Source organism: Amaranthus tricolor, chromosome 14, assembly GCF_026212465.1.
Source record: "Amaranthus tricolor cultivar Red isolate AtriRed21 chromosome 14, ASM2621246v1, whole genome shotgun sequence".
NCBI lineage: Eukaryota > Viridiplantae > Streptophyta > Magnoliopsida > Caryophyllales > Amaranthaceae > Amaranthus > Amaranthus tricolor.
In genome coordinates this window covers 2,567,698-2,589,342 of record NC_080060.1, presented here as the reverse complement: position 1 = coordinate 2,589,342, position 21,645 = coordinate 2,567,698, and the positions used below count along the sequence as shown (strand labels likewise).

Below are 21,645 nucleotides of genomic sequence, written 5' to 3'. Positions count from 1 at the left end.
TTAAGGAGCTAAATCTGTTCTAATCTTACCCTTTTAAAATTATTATTCAAACAAAGAAAAATACATCTTTTCAAATCATAATCTTTTCTTTTCCTACAATTTCTTCAATTCAAAAATAGTGTAAAGTTTCGTTGTCTTCTTTTGTTTTCTTAGCTCGACCAAGAGCTATTTCCTAGTCAAGTTGGACGAGTCTATAAGAAGTGTACTCATCAGTGGTGGACCTATGTAGAGATTTTAAGGTGTCTAAAGTCTACCATAAAATGTAAATCATACTTAACATTTTTAAAAATAACTGTAAAAAAAATTTGAAAGTAAAAATGTCACAGCTCCCTATTTTACCTTTTGAAAATTTTTCTCTAACTATTATAGTCTATTTTAAAGATCCATCATCATCTTCATCACCTTATCCAATGTATCCCGCCCATAAAAAAACTATGAATAGGATCTGAGGAGGGAAGGATGACGACAACTCATACCCATAGATAAATAATTAAAAGGTAATTCGAGTTTAATTAACCCCATTAAAAAATAATTTAAAGGCAAAAACAATTTTGATTATTATTTCACTAACGTATGGATAGACTTAAAATCAAACGACAACGAATTATGAGCTGATTTAATATTAAAGAGTACTTTCTTTTCTATCTCTAAAATAAGGTTTAATTTTTACCGTATAAATACAAGAACATCAAATTTTCCCTCTTGGTCTTTATATTTGGAATTATCGTTAATTTGAAAACTAAATAAATACATAAATAAATAAATAAACTTGAAAAGAAGCAACAAGAAGCATCTAAAACTCATTTTGATTATTCAAATGCTTAGTTTGATTAAACTTTTGTTGCATTTGCATTGCTTTGGTTTGGCTACAAAATGTGTTGTTTCCTTGAAATTAAATTTTCTAGAAATGTTAATATAAGTATTAATTAAGAAATCAGAATCGAATTTCTTCTCGGTTGAAGAGCAAATATTATATTTTTAAGAAAAATTTTAGGTTCGATTCTCATTTAATTTTTTTTCTTCCCTTTGTCCATAGCCTACCTTGTAATAAAATAAAAAAATTGTTAGGAGATGGTGTGTTGTTTCAACATTATTAAATTGATTAGTGTCGTTAGGAAATAATGTGTTGTGTCAACAGTGCATGTGATATAATTAAAGGATATCATCATCATTATACCCGGTGTATCCCACTCATAGAAAACCATGATCCGGGTTTGGGGAGGAAAGAACGACGGCAGCTCATACCCATAGAGGAGAGTGCGGTCAAAGAGTCCCTCGGCTTGAGAAAGGTCTTTAAAGAGAGAGAAACCTGCAACTTAAAAATAGAATAAATAGAATATGTACAAATAACTAATAATAAAGATAAAAGTACAGAAGAAGTTAAAGAGCGATAATTAAAGGCAATGAACAATAACAAACAAAGGGTAAAAGGGACGAGTTTTGTAATCTAGGACGTGGATAAGGCGCCACCAACTGTCCCTATCCCTGGTCAGCTCCTTGGAGAGGTGGAGTTCATGCATGTCACTTTTAATATGTTCCTCCCACGTTCTCGTAGGTCTTCCTCGACTTCTATTGCCCTCCACTATGATGCATTCGATCCTTCTTATTGGGGCGTCATGTGTCTTTCTCTGCACATGCCCAAATCATCTCAACCTGTTCTCCTGCATCTTTGCGGAGGTAGGTGCGACCCCTAACTTCTCCCTGAACTCCTGGTTTCTTATCATATCCATCATAGTATTACCACACATCCACCTCAGCATACGCATCTCTGTTACTTTCATCTTCTGTTCGAAAACCTTTTTTACGGGCCAACATTCTGCCCCATATAACAAGGCCGACCTAATTGCAACACAGTAAAATTTACCTTTTAATCTCCTCGGGAACTTTTTATCACAAAGCACCACCGTTGCTACTCGCCATTTAAGCCAACCCGCTTGTATACGATTAGTAACGTCTCCATCAATCTCCCCATTATTCTGAATCGCCGATCCCAAATATTTGAAATTGGACATACATGAAACAAATTCTCCCCCTATGGTCACCTCCGGCTCCCCTATTGATTCTGTCCCACTGAAATTGCGTCGCAAGTATTCAGTCTTCATACGGCTTATGCGTAACCCTTTACCCTCCAAGGCTTCCCTCAACTCTTCCAATTTACCATTAGCCTCCTCCTTGGTTTCTGCGACCAAAACTATATCATCGACGAAAAGCATGCATCATGGTATGGTTTTCCAGATGGATTTAGAGATTTCTTCCATAATGACCGTAAAAATGAAAGGACTTAGTGCCTCACTTTAATTGGGAAAGACTCTATCATACCCACCGGTGTATGTATGTTAGTCGCCACTCTGTCATACATATCCTATATTACCTCAATGTACCTTCGTGAAATACCTCTATTCTTAAGGCAATCACAAAAGATGCTTCGCGGTATGCTATCGTACGCTTTCTCCAGATCAATGTACACCAGATGCAAATTCTTCTTTCGCTCCCTATACTTTTCCATCAGTCTCCTCAGCAGATTGATTGCCTCGGTAGTTGATCTTCTCGGCATGAATCCGAATTGGTTCTCTCTAATTACTGTCTCTCGTCTAATTATTTTCTCGATCACTCTTTCCCATAGTTTTATAGTGTGGCTTAGAAGTTTGATCCCTCTATAGCTCCCGCATACTTGTGCATCACCCTTGTTTTTAAACAGTGGGATAAGTGTGCTAACCCTCCATTTTTCTGGCATCTTATTGGACCTCAAGATGACATTAAAGACGTTAGTAAGTCACTGAATTCCCTCCTCTCCTAAACCCTTCCACACCTCAATCGAAATGTTACCAGGTCCAATTGCCTTTGATCTCCCCATTGTTTTAAGAGCTTCTACTACTTCCGTCGTAGTAATATCAATAATCGATCTATGATCTTGTATTCTTTGGAAGTCTGAAGTCTGAAGTTTATAATAAGAGGTTTAAACCCAAAAAATTACATTAATTGTATTTCGATTTTCTTATTCTTTAGAAAATGCAAGTTTATCTATTACGATTTAAAGTACCTACTAGGATTGTATGCAAGGCCATGATGATTTGTTATATCACTATAGATAATAAAATCATAAAGATGGTGGAAGTAACAAATAGAAATAATGTGTGTATTGTAGGAACTATATAAGTAAAATAGGCAACATCTAATAATAGAAACTTAAGTGACATAACAACCATCACATATGTCAAATCGTGACACTATCAAATATCACTACAATTTTTTAAAAAATAAAGTAGAAAATTTAACACCTTCGCTTTCTACTAACTATTTAAAACTAAAGTATAGAATGCAAAATATGCATCTAAAACCTTAGACAGAATTGCCAACTTTTGGGGAGATTTGATCGTCTCTTATCAATTGGAATACCAATTTAAACAACATTACTCTACAATAAATAAATTAAATAGATAAAAAAATCCATCACCACATGAAGGTTCACCCTTTTCCTAGGGTATTTCCTTAACAAACTCATAACCTTCGCTCAAACTCTCTACCATATTTATCCTGCCTATTTTTTTGATAGTTGATATTAAATATTGAGAATAATAATGAAAAAAATAGCGTAATTTTAATAGTAATATTTCTTGACAAGTCTTATTGATGATATGGTTTAAGTGGTAATGAAAAATATAAACGTCGTAAAATTTTTTTATAATTAAAGTTTTATTAATAAAGAAATAACATCAAACATGTAAAAAAATTTACACTGTAAATAATCAATTTATCATCGTTAACAACCAAACCAACCGCATAAACGACTGTTAGAAATGGGCGACTGAAGTATGCCAGCTAAATTTTAAATGAAGCAACAAAAATAATGGGTGATTGTTATAATGTGCAATGCCTTAGCTTGCTTTGGTATCTCGTAGCCTTATTCATGGTAACCTACACAAGCGTATTTAAGATAGTAGTACGTAATTGTTTGTACATTTTTCACACTATATAGGCTATAGAGTAGTTATAGACGCTTCCTTCTATCACGAGAAAGTTGAAAGCACCATTCATTCTCAACTGATTTATATTTTAATATTTTAGTTTTTTTAGTTGGCTTGTTTAGCTGTTTGACTAATTGAATGAGTTTAACTGTTTTTGTTAATTTTTAAGTTAGCTGGAAAAGTTAGTTGTTTAATGAAATATTTAGTAAAATTAAATATTGATTGTCAGTTATAAAAAGTAGATCAACAAGTTAAAAACCACTGAAAAAAGATAAAATGATTTCCTTTTTCATTTTGACTCAAGCAATCCTCTTTAGTTAATAAGTTTATGATTGTAACCCCACAGATATTTCTATTGTTTATATTCAATCACGCTTTCTTACGTAATTGCTATTTTAAGCTACAAGTGTGGATGCAACATATACCCTTTTAATGTGATATCTAGCGCTGGATATTCCACTTTTTAGATGACGTTTGAACCTATAATTTAAACTTTATATCGATAAACTAACTTAATCAAAAGCTTAATCTTATAAGTTATATATTCTATCATATATATACGTTAAGATTAAGTTTGACATAGTTTATTGTTTGAACACTATATTTATTGATTTTGTTGATTATTGTTAATTAAATTTCACTGGAGTTTTATTAAATGCCATGTGATGGCTTAATTCCATTAGTAGTAGAAAGCAAGTGTTTAAAAATGCCTATTAATCGAAAGTATCACAAAGATCATTTATTGATCATGATCAAATCTCAATATCATTATAATTATAACGTTAATTAGACGACATAATAACAAAATCTTTTGGCTAATTATTGAAGGGTTATTATTCACTCGTGTAAACTCATTGAATGATACTCCCTCCGTTCTTTTTAGATCTTTCATTTTCGATTTTTCACACATAATAAGGGAGATAGAATCTTTGAGTTGTAGTGGGTATTATTTTAATCAAATAGTAGTGTGAAGTAATGATTGTATTGGAAGTATGAGGTTTTAGTGGATATTATTTTAATTAAATAGTAGTGTGAAATAATGATTGTATTGAAAGTATTTGAGAAAATAATCATAAATAAAAGAAAATTGGTGCATTAAAAGAAAAAGATGAGTTTTAAGGGGTAAAAGTAGGATAAAAAATTTCTAAAAATAGAAAGTATTCTAAAGTGGAAAAACTTATGAAACTACTCGTTATAGTAAGGTGGAAGAACTTAAAAGAACGAAAGGACTACTCCCTTTTATTCTCCTTAAGTGTTCCATTTATTTTTTGGGACAGTATTCATTTATCACTCTTAAATTGTATTTTGTTATTAATCTATAAGTTGAAATATAGTCATGTGGGATCTCATTTTATTTATTTTAATGTAAAGTTTATTAATATCAACTTTTTATAATTTTTAATTATGCATAATTAGATATATTAAGAATTGAATAAGTCTATTGGATAGAGTGCATAAAGTAAATAGAACACTTAAGATAAATAATATGGATTAAATTTGAAACGCATTTTTATTAATCTGGAAGGTTATAATTTAAAAATATTATTTGGCAAAATTATCTTTAATAACTGTGTTTTAGGAAAGGATTGTAACACTTTTTATTTTAGTGTATCCCTTTAATTTTATCATATTTTATTTTATATAATTCTTTGTCACGTTCTTTAATATTCCCTCCTATTTACTTTAAGAGTTCCATTTGACTTTTCACGGATTTTAAAGAGAGTCAAAAGTGGGACCCTAAGGGTAGAAAAGAGATGGTTTTATGGGTTTTTAATGTAAGGGAGGAAAATTAATATGAGTAATAGAGGTATAATTGAAAATAGGATAAAACTACTAAGAACATAAAAGTCAAAAATCCATATCAAAAATAAAAATTAAACAATTAAAATGACTTGACCATAAAAAGAAATAGACACGTAAACTAGGAGGGAGTATATAATCTAATGTTGCAATATCTTGTGCACAAAAAAAATATAACCTCAAGGTAATTTTACGTGTTTATTGACCTATTTTTTCCGTTGACTTTCCTAAAAATCATGAAAGGTCAATATCACTTTTTGTTGTTTTCTTTAATGTTATGGTGCATTGTCAGGTTGTATGTTTTATTCTTTATTTTATCTTATCACGTTTTGCTTTTCTTTTGCAAATTTTTTTAGTTGTGGGATTTTTTGACCGTTTCTTGTAAGTTCAGTATCTTGTAAGTTCATTAGCATCTTCAGACTTGAATAATAGTTTCCATAAACGAAATATGTTAAGTATGAATATGATGATGATGATACGTAGGACGGTAGGAGTATACTTTGAAAACCATATAAGAAGCTATTTTACGCTCAACCATAGCAATTGCAAAATTGGAAGTAGGCATAATATAATTCTAAAATTACTGTATGCATATTATAAAATAGTTATGGCTTGCACAAAGATTTATACTTCTTTCGTTTCATTATACTTGCTATTGATAGTGATATATTCCCATACAATATGTTATAATCGGTTGCGAGTATTTTAAAACGGATAAAATAGTTTATAGTTTGATGTTTTTTACTATAATAGACTATATCAAAACGGTTCATTAAATCACATTCACTTCTTATTTATGTGAAGTTGCATATAGTATTTATTATCAAAAGTTTAATCGAAAACAATCTCTTTATTAATGTTATGCCTAATAAGGTTAATTTGAGGCTGTGTATATCAGACCCCCAAATCTCACCCTAGCTGGAAACATTTAATAACATTGAATTAATGTAATGTATTTATTTACATATATAAAAAAAAAAATACTTCCTTCATTTTTTTTACTTGCACCTAAATACCTTTTGACGTAGTTTAATGTATTTGTCAAATATTTTATATCTAAAAATTACACAACTAAAAATCATAAAAATTTAATATTATATTATTATTATAGTACAAAAAATTAGCAATATTTCAATTAAGTTGTCATCAATGTGGGGACTAGCTATTGTAGTATAAGTAAGTGGTGCAAGTAGAAGTTTTTAATGCCTATAACACAAAAAAAAAAAAAAAAAAAAAAAGATAGTAAACGACTAAACGTCGTCTTGGCTCTTGCATATTAACATTTTTAATGCCTCCCAACTAACATGTCCTTTTCCTCCCATATTTCCATCAATGTAAATCCTCTTTTTTGGCCTACATTTCTCATCCTTTCCTTACCAACTAGCTTCATCCTCTCTTTTTCATACCTCTATAATTATAACTTAAAAAAATACCTATTTGCATACCTCTATAATTATAACTTAAAAAAAATACCTATTTGCTCCCACGGTCATTCTCGTTTAAATAATTTAGCCGTTCTGATTTCAGGTAAACTTAGAGTTTTAAATATATTTCACATTTTTCTTTTATTTTCTTTTTTTCTTTTTATAAGTTTTTTCACAACTAGCTTCATCTTCTCTTCTTTTAAATTTCTATAACTATAACTTAAAAGTTAAAACTAGTCTTTTTATTTTTGCCTAACTCGTTAATTTTAATCCAACTTATTATAATATCACTTGACACGAGCTTTTTCAAGTGCTCCTATAATAATATTTTTTAATAAGCTTTACGTTTTTCTCCCTTTATTTTTTGTGTTACAAATAAAAAAATTTCATTTATTGTTTGTGTCAAACAAACCTATAAACCACGAAAAAAGCATGAAAAAGGGGTTTAGCAAAACTTTTGTGAGTTTATTCATTCCTAATAATAGCTCATAAAATATAAACCTTTCAACAACTGTTGCCTCTATTTTCATTTGTTATTTTCATTTATCGTTTTTCAAATTCCAATGCAAATTTAAAAATCAAATAATTTTAATTGTAAGTTTTTAAAAATTATATAAAAAGTTGATATTTAGAAAGTATATATGAGATAAAACTACAAGATTAAGATCCCACATGAATATGTTTTTTCATATAGATTGATAGGAAATCATAGTCAAAGTTTAACACTAAAAGTCGTAATTCCATCTAAGAAAAGCATATGAAAACAGATGGAGTGTATTATTATATAATAAAAGTACTTACTAACCTATGAATTAAATACTTGTATTTAATTTCTTTTAATTAACTCACGGTTGCAACTATATATATACATATTTTTTATTTTTATCATAAGATAAATTATTATGTACTTTATTTCTTAAAGTAGTATAAATTTAGTTTATGCAAAGTTTATGTATTAGTAATATAAATAAGGTTTAGTTGAACATTAAAAAAGAAACAGATAAAATGAAGAAATTCTCAGTACAAATAGGGAATGGAAGTGAAGGAAGAGATGGACGTCCGGCAGTGGGTCCCATTTATCGGAATATTCTGTGCAAGAATGAATTTCCTCCTCCTCATCCTGACTTATACACTGCTTGGGATTCATTTAGGTATTTTCCATATAATTCACTTTTTTTATAATTTTTTTTTGACAAATTTAGAGGAAGAACATTTTTATTGAAGTTTTTATGTTGATAGAGTATATTTTTGAATTTAAATTATTAGTTAAATTCTGATTTAGTTTATATATTGCCAGATTAAGAAATATTTTTGTTAATAAATCAAGTCAAATAAAAAAATTAATTTCTGGTTGTAACCCTTAATATATTAAGGTTCACCCTTGTATGGGTGCTATATAAATTCTCTTCATATAATTTAACTTCTTATACAATGTTAATCAAGTTAAATTCAAAACTAAATATTTAAACGTATAATCGTAACTCTATAATATGCGATATGCTCTATCTATTTAAATTGCAAAAATATAATTTTTAATCACATTACACGAGTTATAACCTAAATATGTCCATTTTAACAATTATTTTTTTGTGTTATACAGTACACAATTCAATATTAAACGAGTTTATAATCAAATGACACAAGTTACAACCTGAACAAGCCCATTCCTATTATAGAACACGGTTATTATCATCTTTCTATGTTATATATATACTACACAATTTAAAATTAAAAGAATTTCTAATCAAATAACACGAGTTATAACCTGAATAAGCACATTCCTAGATGTTTCTCTTAATTATGGAGTTACTATGTGTTTGTAGGCTCTCAGCTGAGAAGCATCAACAAAATAAGATGTTAGGTTGGCGTGAAATGGTTGATGGCAAGGTAACCAACAACAATGACAAAACAACTACAAATCATTATATTATATACTCTTTTGTTTATTTAAATTTACACTATATAATTAAAAAAAAATTATATTTATAAGTCATGGTACTTTTTCATATAAACAGATGAACTAATTATTAAAAATTCCACTTTTTTTTAATTTTTATTGTCTTTTTTTGCTGATGAAATCTATAGTGGGGGCCCTATGTCTGGAAGACATACAAGGATGTTTATGAAGAAGTGCTGAAAATTGGTTCTGGATTGAGAGCATGTGGGGCTCAGCCTGTAAGCATATGAAAATTTATATTTTCTTATAACTTTTTTTTCTAAAAAAAAATTTATTGGGTTAGGGTAACAATTTTCTCATGACCAAATTGTATAGGGTGCAAGGATTGGAATATATGGTGTTAACTGTCCTCAATGGATCATGGCAATGGAGGTTTACTACATTAACCAACTTTCCATAAATAGAAAGAATAAATATAAATCAATTTTTCAGTATTCCCTCCGACCCAAAGATATTTTCCCAAATTAACTTAAATAATAAACTCATATGAATAAAAAGGTGGAATATATCTTTGGAAAGAGGTTATAGCTGAATTTAGGAAAAATTATCTAAATAATCCAACTTATTGTCCATTTTTTTTTAATAATCCCACCTTTTGAAAAATTTTAAATAATCTAATCTTTGCATATATTTTGTTGCAGATGGACCTTTGTTGCAAAGTTCTTTGCAACAAAGGTCCATACGCAGCACAATGTATGCAAACATTGAATTATTTAAAATTTTTAAAAGTGAGATTATTAGTAAAGAATGAGCAACATGTTAAATTATTCAGAATAATTTTTCCTTTAATTTATTGATTGAATATTGATATAATGCTAAAAATTTTCAATTTTTGTTATATAGGCTTGTAATGCTCACAGTTTGATATGTGTGCCTCTCTATGACACCTTAGGTATGAACCATTTCTGTTCTTTTGTGCAATTATATTAGATCAAATCAGCCCGGTCCATTCTAAACCCAAATCCCGAGCTCTGGCCCAGTGAAATATAATATGCTTTCGCCTTTAGAATTCGCTATTCTCTCAAAATTAATGGTTCGAAAATAACCTAAAACCGACCATAATTCGCTTTTTCGATTTGTGATTCACGGTTCGCGAACCATGTGAAACACGGGCTCTGGGCTCTGGCCTAAAAGTATCGCTTGAATAGGGCCAAAATACAAGTTTATAGGTAAGACTGTCTAGGACATTTTAAAGGTTCTGAACGAAAATTGAAACATGAGCCGTTTATAATTAAATTTATGACCCATTGTTCAAATTAATAATGATTTTTATTTTTGATCATGATCAGGTTCAAACGCTATAAATTACATTATAGACCATGCTGAGATTGATTATGTTTTTGTTCATCCGGACAAAGTGGAAGCAGTATGTACATTAAAAGCCTTCTTTTAATAGTTTCTGATATCTTTTGTGACTGATTTACTGGTAACTTATGTGGGGTTTTTACAGCTATTAGACTCTGATTGTTCGTCTACTCAACGACTAAAAGGCGAGTTTTACATGTAAAATACGAGGTTTAAGTTCAAACTACGTTCGATGTATCCTAACAAGCTCGATTTATGACATTGCAGCTGTCGTTTGCTTCACTTCATTTTCGGAGGAGCACAAACTGAAGGCTAGTAATGCAGGGATAAACGCGTACTCATGGATTCAGCTCGGTGATATGGTCTGACATATGTCGGTACTAGAACATATATAGAACGCGTTTTTTATACTGCATCTCAACCTGATCTTGTTCGTGTAGGGCAAGGAAAACCCGACAGAATTAGTCCCTCCACAACCGATCAACATTTGTACGGTGATGTACACGAGTGGCACCAGTGGAGATCCGAAGGGTGTTGTCCTAACACATGAAAATATCGCTATGTTTATTAGCGGATTGAATCTTTTCATGGAGCAATTTGAAGACAAGGTATAGAATACTTAGCATAATTTGTGCATGATGAGTCGATAAGTGTTATAATGGAGCGATTAATCATGTATCGTCTGCACAGATGACAGTGAATGATGTATATCTATCGTTCCTTCCATTGGCGCATATATTAGACCGCGTGGTGGAGGAATACTTTTTCCATAAGGGAGCATCTGTCGGGTTCTTTCATGGGGTAATCTCTTGTTATTTTCGTGTATCTTGCATTATGACGGACTTTTAACCGAGACCATGATTACACTTTACCGATCTGAATGTTGTCAATTTGTGTTATGCAGAATGTGAAAGAAATCGGAGATGATTTGATGGAGTTGAAGCCAACTTTTTTTGCTGGAGTACCTAAAGTGTTCGATCGTGTGTATGAAGGTACATTCTTACGCTCTTATATGGTTCTTATACATTGAATGAAGTTCCATCTTTCTTGAGTCGAGGGACTCTTTGGCGCACTCTCCTTTTTGGGTATGAGTTGCTGCCTTTCTTCTCTTCCCAGACCCTGATCATAGTTTTTTATGAGTGGGATACACTGGGTATGATGATGAATGAAGTATATAATGTTGTCGATGATACTGACGCATTTCTGTTTTAGGCATACAAAAGGCGATAGACGATCTTCTACCGCATAGGAGGATGATTTTTCGCCTTCTTTACAAATAGTAAGTTTCATGCTCATGAATTGTTTAGGCTGCCTTCCCTCGGACTAACCTGTGTACGAGTCTCGCTGCCCCCCACCCCTAACCCTCGTCTTCCCTCAGCTTGCCCTGTACCGAAAATACAATATCGAAATGCATAATTGACAATGTTAAATCTGCTTGCAGCAAGTTATTTTGGATGAATTTAGGGTACAAAGAGAAGCAGGCATCGCCCTTGGCGGATTTATTAGCTTTCCGAAAGGTTATTACCTTGATGAATATTCTACGATTCATTTACAACGAAAGAAAATACTCATGCTATCTTATTCGATATATTTTGGCGTGAAATTTAGGTAAAAAACAAGCTAGGGGGCAAGATTCGACTTATGGTAAGTGGAGCTGCGCCTTGGAGCGAAGAAGTGGAGGAGTTTTTGCGGGTTACTTGCTGTTGTTTCGTACTTCAAGCCTATGGTAACGGAAAATTCTCCTCTGGTTTCTTCAGCTGTTGATCTGGTTCGAGAAATGCTAAATGAACCATATTTTTTTGGCCTTGTGCAGGATTGACAGAGACCTGTGGATTGTCCACAACTTGCTTCCCTGACGAAATGTCGCATATAGGAACAGTTGGTGCTCCGTCTGTATACACAGAAATGCGGCTTGAAGAGGTTCCTGAGATGGGTTACTACCCACTCGCTGCTCCTCCACGCGGAGAGATATGCTTGCGGGGTAAAACCATATTTACTGGGTACTACAAAAACCCAGAGCTAACCAAAGAATCAATAAGAGATGGATGGTTTCATACAGGTGAAGTACCCTTTCCCAGATTCCTGCTTCTAACAACAAGATATAGCTGATCAACCCTCGGGCCTGGATTTCAGGCTTTTCCAGCCTGTTCAGGCCCGTCTAGATACAGGGGTGAATCCAAGATACTAGTACCTACACGTGTGCGAAACCAACTCGGCTACTATTTTTCTGTGTTTAAACAGTAATAGGTTTTAATCAAATGACTCAGGTCATAGCCTAGACAAGCCGGGGACTAGATTCATGGGTTGATATTGATCGCTTCTAAACGGAACCATTTCCTTTGAATAAAAATCTTAATACTTCCCTATGATTTTGTTAGGTGACATAGGGGAGATGCAACCTAACGGAACAATAAAGATCATAGACCGAAAGAAGAATCTGATTAAACTCTCGCAAGGAGAGTATGTCGCACTCGAGTATTTAGAGAAAGTGTACAGCATTACTCCCATTGTCGAAGATGTAAGCCCTCTTCATTTCCTGGTCGTTCGACACAAGTTGTAAAAGTTTATTACAATTAAGAAATGACTTTTAACAACTTCTCCCTGATCTTTTGAAGATTTGGGTTTACGGAGACAGCTTAAAATCAATATTGGTCGCTGTTGTTGTACCAAACGAAGATAACACCAAGAAATGGGCTGATCGAAACAGATTTAAGAGCGCGTTCTCTGACTTATGCTCCCTTAGTGAGCTCAGTACTTATGTCCTCTCTGAGCTTACTATTGCTGCAGAAAGAAACAAGGTGCAAAGATTATATTTTCTCATCTAAATTCCTCGCTTTCGCTTCATTGTTTTACTTTATAGGCTTGTTCAAGGCGGGTACCTCCTTATCTCCTTTGATAATTCCACTCCAGAGCCTACTCATAGTTTCTATAGGCTGAATACAATGAGTATGATGAAATCAGTGATGAAATGATGATGACGATGAGCGTAATACACTAAGTATGATGAAATGATGATGATGAGCGGAATACCTCTAATTCATATCTTAACTTTTCGATGTTTGTTTTATCAGCTTAGAGGTTTTGAACATATCAAAGGAGTTATTCTAGAACCTCAAACATTTGAAGACATACCGGGTTTATTGACACCAACGATGAAGAAAAAGAGAGATAAGATGCTAAAACACTATAAGGTAAATCCGAGTTTTCTAATTCCATTTTCGCTTTGGTTTCGAACGAAAAATTTCATGTTGTTTCCTTCAAACTTTGTGCAGACGGAAATTGATGACTTGTACTACACTTTGGCAAAAAAGAAATGAACTTTATAGTGTTTATATGTTAATAATAGGAGAAGTATATTATGTATCCTAGAGAATGTGAAACTGTTTAGAATTCAAGTTATGAGGAAGATGCTTGTGTACTTTTTCTGCATAAAATTTGCAGTTCAGGCAGTGTTTGGAAAGAATGACACCAGCAAAGTTTATCATGAATAAAAAATCCAATCTTTAGATGTTTGTAATTTCTAATGATTCTGTAATTACTGCTTGTAATGTGTTGCTCATATGGCTTGGCTTGTAAGTCAGGAAGATTGCTCAAAATTACTCTTTTATCATCTATAATTTACTCGGATAAAAAAAGATAAAATCATGAATTAAATTCATTGAATTAGATCTTGTGTCGATTAATGTACATTACCCCTCCACTTTTCTCAATCTACCCGACCCTCTAACCAAAAACAAAATCCAAGGAAAGAGATGTAAATTATCATAGATCATTTTTAGCTAGTTGGGTTTTTCATGGTAGCACAGTTACGCTCTACCTTAATTTAGTGCAACCTGTCATTGAGTGAAAATGTGAACAAATACGCAAAATTAACAAAAAAAATAAAAAAATGAGCTTCGGGTGAACTTAATTACAAAAATAAGCATCTTTTGTTCCGCAGTTAATAACTACGAATATAAGAGAGACAATGTCATAACATTAGAAGTGACAAAAAAAACTAAAAACATGTTTGTTCGCAGTTATTTAAATGCCAACAAAACATAATTACTATTTTTTTGTCTCTTCTAACAATATGACATTATCTCTCTTTTCTTCGCAGTTAGTAACTGAAAACAACCAATTTTGACTTTTTTGACTAACTTTTTTTGTTCGCTGTTAGTATCTAAGAACTAATCTGATCTTAGGCTCAAACATAAAAACGCTTATTTTTGAAATTAAATTTACCCGAAAATCATTCTTTTTTTTCAAAAAAAATTGCTTATTTGTTTCACATTTTTTCATTGAGTAAGGCCACAATGACTACTAGCATAACCTTTAAAACTAAAGGTCATACTAATAGAAGAGCCAAACAATGAAAATGATTATAATATAAATTATTTGTCGTTTATTCAAAAAAATAGTCAACAAGCTAAAAGACAATGTCATTGTCGCAAAGAATCACACCCCTTCTTCCTTTATCTTAATGTTTCCTTATTATTATTGATTGCCTTTAGATTTCACACTCCTTGCTGTCTTATACCGAACTTTAAACCATCCAAAGGAATTCCACTATCGACATCGAAATTATGTTGAAAAAACTGAACTGGTATTGAACGATCGAGGATAAATAACAAAAAGAATCATAATGTAAATATATCTTTTTCATTGCACGCAAATGAAATCAACAGTGCATTACGAAGGCCAGACGCTAGTTATGGCCGCGGCCTATTAAGTCTTGAAACCCCCACAAGGTGAAAAAACAGTGGAGCAGTAAGAAAACATATCCTCCACAAGCTCACACCCTCTCAACGCCTCACGGAAGCTTACGAAACATGGTGAAGTTGCACACTGCCTACCTCTTGTTCTTACTATCTTCCCTGTCCCTCTCACGCTTCTTGTAGAGCTTCTCTAAAACCCGTTTTGCTTCACAGTTGGGGAAATTTTCAAGGTCATAGTAGTGTGGTGCTATATCAACAAGCCTGTTTCACAAGACATAAAAGCAATAATGAGTATCGTAGATTGAACGATTATTAGACTGATCTAACCAACACTAGCAAATGAAGCTGTTTTCACGGGTGGAAGGATGATCTCACCATTCACCACGAATATCAGTGACAGTACGAATGAAATTCCGGCTCGTCAACACATATTCGTTGTATATAACCCACTCTGGCTTATGGTCCAGGCAATTTGAAGGATGCAAGTGAACCACCTGGAGGGAAATATCACTACAATTATAAGACTACCAAATACTAACAAGGTGTCAAATCCAAAAATCGAAATAAGTACAATTCAAAATTAACTCTAAAAGTTCGGGTCATCATCATCATACCCAGTGTATCCCGCCCATAGAAAACTATGGCCAGGGTCTAGGGAGGGAAGGACGGGGCAACTCAAACCCATAAAGGAGAGTGTGGCCGAAACGTCCCCTGACTTGAGAACTAAAAGTTCGGCTCATTTCTAAGAAATTCTAAGAGCTCAGTCCTGTTCTAACAAATTCTAATAAATTAGTTCAGATAAAACACATTTCAACATGTTAAGTTTAGTTTACATCAAATTCGCATTGGTTCAGTTCTTCCTATGAAATTCTAAGTTCAGTTCCATCCTAATTAGTTGAAAGAACAGATCCTGAAGTGAAGTTATTTTAAAAAAAATTTTGTAGGAGCAAAGTTATGGTTCTAGAAAGGTTGCAACAGCAGATATCAGTAAATGATTCACTGGTCTGCTCTTCTCATTGAAATAAGTGACTAAGGAGCAAAATGTATATATGTATTACTCACTTGGTTATCTTTCACTGTCAGATAGTGTCCAGTCTTTTCCAGATGTGCTACTTGCATGAAATATCCGGCCAGCATCGCTTTCCGTATGTTGAGATAGTAGTCCCTGCTGTTGAAATCCGTACTGCACAACTTTAAGTTGAATCTGGCCATAATGCGAACAAGTTGCTGCCTTACATTATCTGCAGACTTCAACGCCCTCTGGTTGACAAAATTCTCATAACACCAGTTTGGGTCCTCCTCTGTTACATGACAAATGGGGACAGTGAGCAAGGTCACCCTAGGATAAAAAAAAAAAAAAACCAAAAGGACATGAAATGCTGATAAGGGTACTTACGATTCTGCTTGTAGGCATGATATACGTTCAACAAGGTCAGGTGATCTCCGTCGATGTGTCCAAACCTAGCTTTAGCTTCATCTGCAGCTTTCTGGGCCTCCCTAGGCCTCACAAAGCAATTGGGTACTAGATAAAGTAATTGTTATCACAGACGAGGCCCACGGAAGGTCAGCAGATGCATAGAGGCGAGATGATACCATTTGCTTGATGAGAAAAAACTGAGAAATTGATCTAGCTGCATCAGCACTTACTTAGAAATTCTACGCCACATGCCAACCAGGGGCATGGAACCCAGACTAGATAGTTGCTGATGGTGACCTATGCAGACTCACAGACATCTAGATGCACGTGCATAAAATTATGCACAATGGACCAAGGGGTGATTGGTTTGAAAGAAAATTTGAAAAAAAAAATTGTGAAAACAACTTTCCAGTAGAAAAGGCAAACAATGGTTAGTTTTTTCGGTTTGATGGAATTTATTAAGCTGAATAGATAAAAACTGGTTTCCATTTTGAAGAAAAAGTTTAAGAGGGATGAAAATTTCTTTTCTACACTACTTTTCTATTTCTAAATTTCTTGGGCAAACCAATCAATGGAAATGGGGAATAAAGTTCTCCATAAAAACATTTTCCCCAAACCAAATGCCCCCCTAAATCTATGCAATACATGTACATATACATAACCCATGCATATGTAGACTTGGGAAAGATGCAAGTATCCTACCAGGGACAACTATTGCCCCTCACAGCCACTGTGGTAAACAGATTCTTAAACTAACATTCGACTTATAAAATTAAACAAACAATCATGAAAAAACAAGACAAGTTACCTGAAAGCATTGCTGATATTGATAGGATTTCATTTGAACAGTTAAATTCAGGGCTAACAACAAGCATCTTTCCCATCTGAGGATCCAGTGGAAATTCACTCATGATCTCTCCAAGCCTGGTCAAATTACCCTCATCATCCAGAGCACTAAGATAATTCAGCACCTCTAAAGCCCGCATAAGAGTTTCTGGAGCTGGGGGGTCCATGAAATCAAAATGTACCAGATCATCAATGCCCAACTTCTTCAGTGTGAGTACAGTATTTGCAAGATTTGATCGCAGTATTTCTGGATATGTCTGAGGCTGAAGATCATTGTGGAAACTTTTCTCTGTGTATAGCCTAAAACATTTACCAGGCTGTGTTCTTCCAGCACGACCAGCTCTCTGGTGTGCGCTTGCCTTTGATATAGGAGAAACCAACAATGACTCAACGCGAACTCGAGGATTATACACTTTTTGTTTGGCAAATCCTGGATCAATCACATAAACTATACCATCAATTGTCAAAGAAGTTTCTGCAATGTTAGTAGATATCACAATTTTTCTCCCAGGAGGACCTCCCTCTTTCAATGGTGCTGGAGCAGATTCAAATATCTTCTGCTGCATAGCAGGAGGAAGGGTAGAATACAATGGAACGACTTTCACGGGGCCAACTTGGTCACCCAAATTTGCTATTTCTTTTGTAATTTTACGGCAAGCATCCTCAATTTCCTCTTCTCCAGTGAGGAATACAAGGATGTCACCAGGAGGTTCACACATATGTATTTGTACAACAGTTCGGATAGCAGCCTCAAGGTAGTCTCTTTCAGGATCCTGGGTGTAAAAAATCTCCACAGGATGCAGCCTTCCAGGAACTTTCATAAGAGGTGCACCATTGAAATAATCTTGAAATTTTTCTGCCTCTAGTGTAGCACTCATAACGACCAGTTTTAAGTCTGGTCTGTTCCTCAAAACTTCCTTCAACAGCCCAAATAAGACATCGGTAGCCAACGTCCTTTCATGAGCTTCATCAAGAATTATAACTGTATACCTCTCCAGAAGTGGATCTGTCATTGCTTCTCTCAAAAGCATACCATCTGTCAGATACCTACAGTATATAGCCAAATGAGACTTAGATATCACACAAAATTACCGTACTAACTAAGCAAAGAAAAGAAAAATCATTTGTCTCTTATCAAACAAGACATGCATACTTCAAAACCGTTCTTGCACTACTACAGTCCTCAAAACGAATGCTATAACCAACTTCTTCTCCTAGAGTCACATCCATCTCCTCTGCAACTCTTCGTGACACTGACATTGCTGCCACCCTACGAGGCTGGGTACAAGCAACCATCATCTTCCGCTTTTTATCAGGACTCTCAAGTTCCACAGCTTCTAATACAAATTGGGGAATCTGGATACACAAAGCATTGCAAATAAGAAAAGCATAATTCAGCCACTCAAAAAATCGTTATTGGTTGTTCAACCAGACAAGAAACTGTTGAAACTTAGCAAACCAAATATTTCCATAGGTTGCCAAATAACTAAATGTATAGAAAGCAATTTAGAGTTAGACAAAAGCCTACACCTACGCCTGACTATAGTTTACAAATTACAACCTACTAGTACAAACATAAGTATTACCAGAGTCCAGAAAGCTTGAAAATATCCTATACAATTGAAATCGCATATATAAAACTCTTTCACTTCCTGTTCTAGATCTTCAAACAGACATATTCTACGATTTCTAATGAAATGTACTATTGAATATGTGTCTAAAAAAACAAGGCCACCCTTTACAAGTTCGAGTAGGGTGCTCAGTGCACAGATGAAACGTTGACACACACTGGCTTTTACTTTGATTTTCACAAGAACTCGACATTAAGCGCCTATATTTCCTAATTTTTACCAACCAAAGCACCACTTTTCCATCAACTAGAATCCAATGTTAGTATGATATGACATCAAAATGAACCCTTATCAAGTTGATCCATTCCAATTAGCCAATAAATCAAATGTGCAAATCATTCCATTAACATTTTTATCCACAAACATATGAACTCGTATAAGAAAAAATGCAACAAAATAGCCCTAATGAATCACAGATATAGTCGAATTTTGAAAAGAAAATACCATAATCAAATACTAACCTGGGTAGTTTTACCACTACCAGTTTCACCAACCAAGATTATAATCTGATTATTATTAAGAACTTGTAAAAACTCCTCCTTTTGCTGCCAAACAGGAAGAGATTTTCGCTTTTCCAAAATCTCAAAAAATCGCTGAGAATAAGGTCTTCCATTCCAGCGATTAATCGAAGCATTACCGGTTCCGCTGTTCATAATCAAGGACCCGTTGGCTTTCGAGAGCTTGCCTGGAATTAGGGCATTATCATCAACTACATCGAACAAGCTAACTTTCCTCTTTCTCTCTGTTCCCATTCAATCGAATATTAATTCAATTTGCACTTACTCTAATGTCACAACCAGTAACTACCCCCGATTTTCGGATCCGGAATCTTCACCAATTTTGAGGGTTTTGAGTGTGATTATTTGGAAGGATAAACCCTAGAAGAGAAAGAGTCCAGGGAATCAGGAATGTGTTGATTTGGGGATTATATATTGGGCCCCGGGAAGAAGGAGAATCCACTTCAATCTTGTTAAGTCGGCTAGGCCCAACAGCTTCCCAATTGGGGAAAATTTGAAAAAAGCAAGACGATTTAACAACTTTTTTTCCAAAATAAGCTCCGTGAAAACTTATTTTCCAAAATAAGCGTCCGTACATCTAAGCCTAGCCTCGGGAAGAGTCGCTGTTAGTAATAGCGAAAGTGAAAAAAAAAAAAAAATTAAAAGCCCAAAGTCGCTGTCAGTAACAACGACTTAAAAAAAAAATTTTAAAGCCCAAAGTCGCTGTTACTAACAGCCACTTAAAAAAACAAATTTTTTTTTTTAAGTCGCTGTTAGTAACAGCAACATTTCCCATTTGACATGACCAAGTTTGTGCAGCAGCGTAACCTACATTTTAGACAATACAAAGGGAAATACTAAGATGGGGCCTTTTGTACATGCTTGTATCGGCATGAATGAATTTGTCCAATAGATAAAGTTCCAGAATTGCATATGGAGAGAATGAGATGTGTAATTCCTTCTTGAATAAAGTAAAAGGATCAGAGAAATCATAACCTTGGTACTAGAAACTTTTCAAAACTTACCACTATTTTCAATAAGCTTGGAAGTATTTAATCTCTTGGATGGCATAGAACTCAATAATTTCTGATAATCTGGAAGCAGCGACTGAAAGAACAATAATAAAAAGACATACAAAAAGAATTGTTGTCATCTTGAGGACCAAGTAGCCAACTCATCATACTTTTGCATATGTAAGAAAATCGTGCTTACTAACAATTAAATTCTGTAGCTATTTTAAAGAATTTGACTATAACATAAAACGACATCATACATAGAAAATATGTGATACCTTTGGAATTGAAGAAGTATTTCAGAGTTCTTCTGTCTTGTTAAGCTTCATACCAGCAAAGATTTCATATGTCAGACAACCTGAAAGATAAAATGAACAATTTTAGAAATGCAGACATATATAAGCAATAAATTAAAATACAACAAAGAAATGCATGGTTTATTAGCGTACTAGAACAGTAAACATTTAATAAAAAACTTTATATATATATATATATATATATATATATATATATATATATATATATATATATATATATATATATATATATATATATATATATATATATATATATATATATATATATATATATATATATATATATATATATACATATATATATATATATATATATATATACATATATATATATATATATACATATATATATATATATATATACATATATATATATATATATATACATATATACATATATATATATATATATATATACATATATATATATATACATATATATATATATATACATATATATATATATATATATATATATACATATATATATACATATACATATATATATATATATATATACATACATATATATATATATATACATATATATATATATATATATATATATATATATATATATATATACATATATATATATATATATATATATATATATATATATATATATATATATATATATATATATATATATATATATATATATATATATTTGTTAGTAACAGCGACTTTGAGCTTTAAAATTTTTTTTTTTAAATCGCTGTTACTAACAGCGACTCTTCCCGAGGCTAGGCTTGGATGTACGGACGCTTAGTTTG

General features: G+C 32.9%; 3 protein-coding genes across 6 annotated transcripts; 1 reads left to right on the top strand and 2 right to left on the bottom strand.

Moving 5' to 3' along the window:
* Positions 1 to 1,643: 1,643 nt before the first annotated feature.
* LOC130800273 (uncharacterized) lies at positions 1,644 to 2,213 on the bottom strand. The gene has a single exon (XM_057663730.1). It carries the CDS (start codon positions 2,211 to 2,213, stop codon positions 1,644 to 1,646), a length of 570 nt encoding a protein of 189 aa, XP_057519713.1.
* A 4,784-nt stretch (positions 2,214 to 6,997) lies between these two features.
* Positions 6,998 to 13,975, top strand: LOC130799896 (long chain acyl-CoA synthetase 1-like). Of its 3 annotated transcripts, none has more exons than XM_057663180.1 (20): positions 6,998 to 7,292; positions 8,184 to 8,340; positions 9,013 to 9,076; positions 9,275 to 9,364; positions 9,462 to 9,518; positions 9,990 to 10,038; positions 10,436 to 10,512; positions 10,597 to 10,636; positions 10,719 to 10,813; positions 10,892 to 11,059; positions 11,142 to 11,252; positions 11,356 to 11,443; positions 11,664 to 11,730; positions 11,893 to 11,968; positions 12,060 to 12,177; positions 12,265 to 12,510; positions 12,830 to 12,969; positions 13,067 to 13,249; positions 13,523 to 13,642; positions 13,724 to 13,975. In XM_057663180.1, the coding sequence occupies exons 1-20, from the start codon at positions 7,070 to 7,072 to the stop codon at positions 13,766 to 13,768; spliced, it is 2,214 nt and encodes a 737-aa protein (XP_057519163.1). In that variant the 5' UTR covers positions 6,998 to 7,069; the 3' UTR covers positions 13,769 to 13,975. The 3 variants fall into 3 exon arrangements, with proteins under 3 accessions (XP_057519163.1, XP_057519161.1, XP_057519162.1); XM_057663178.1 differs by having other exon boundaries at positions 7,030 to 7,292; positions 8,190 to 8,340; XM_057663179.1 differs by having other exon boundaries at positions 7,030 to 7,292; positions 8,168 to 8,340.
* A 1,079-nt stretch (positions 13,976 to 15,054) lies between these two features.
* LOC130799816 (probable pre-mRNA-splicing factor ATP-dependent RNA helicase DEAH2) lies at positions 15,055 to 19,965 on the bottom strand. 2 transcript variants are annotated; one of them, XM_057663058.1, is made up of 7 exons: positions 19,504 to 19,965; positions 18,565 to 18,767; positions 17,374 to 18,458; positions 16,545 to 16,670; positions 16,211 to 16,449; positions 15,524 to 15,642; positions 15,055 to 15,409 (listed from the first exon to the last, which is right to left on the bottom strand). In XM_057663058.1, exons 1-7 carry the CDS (start codon positions 19,792 to 19,794, stop codon positions 15,283 to 15,285), a joined length of 2,190 nt encoding a protein of 729 aa, XP_057519041.1. In that variant the 5' UTR covers positions 19,795 to 19,965; the 3' UTR covers positions 15,055 to 15,282. The 2 variants fall into 2 exon arrangements, 1 of the variants encoding a protein (XP_057519041.1); XR_009039339.1 differs by lacking the exons at positions 15,055 to 15,409; positions 15,524 to 15,642 and having other exon boundaries at positions 16,427 to 16,449; positions 16,545 to 16,762; positions 19,504 to 19,930.
* Positions 19,966 to 21,645: the final 1,680 nt, after the last annotated feature.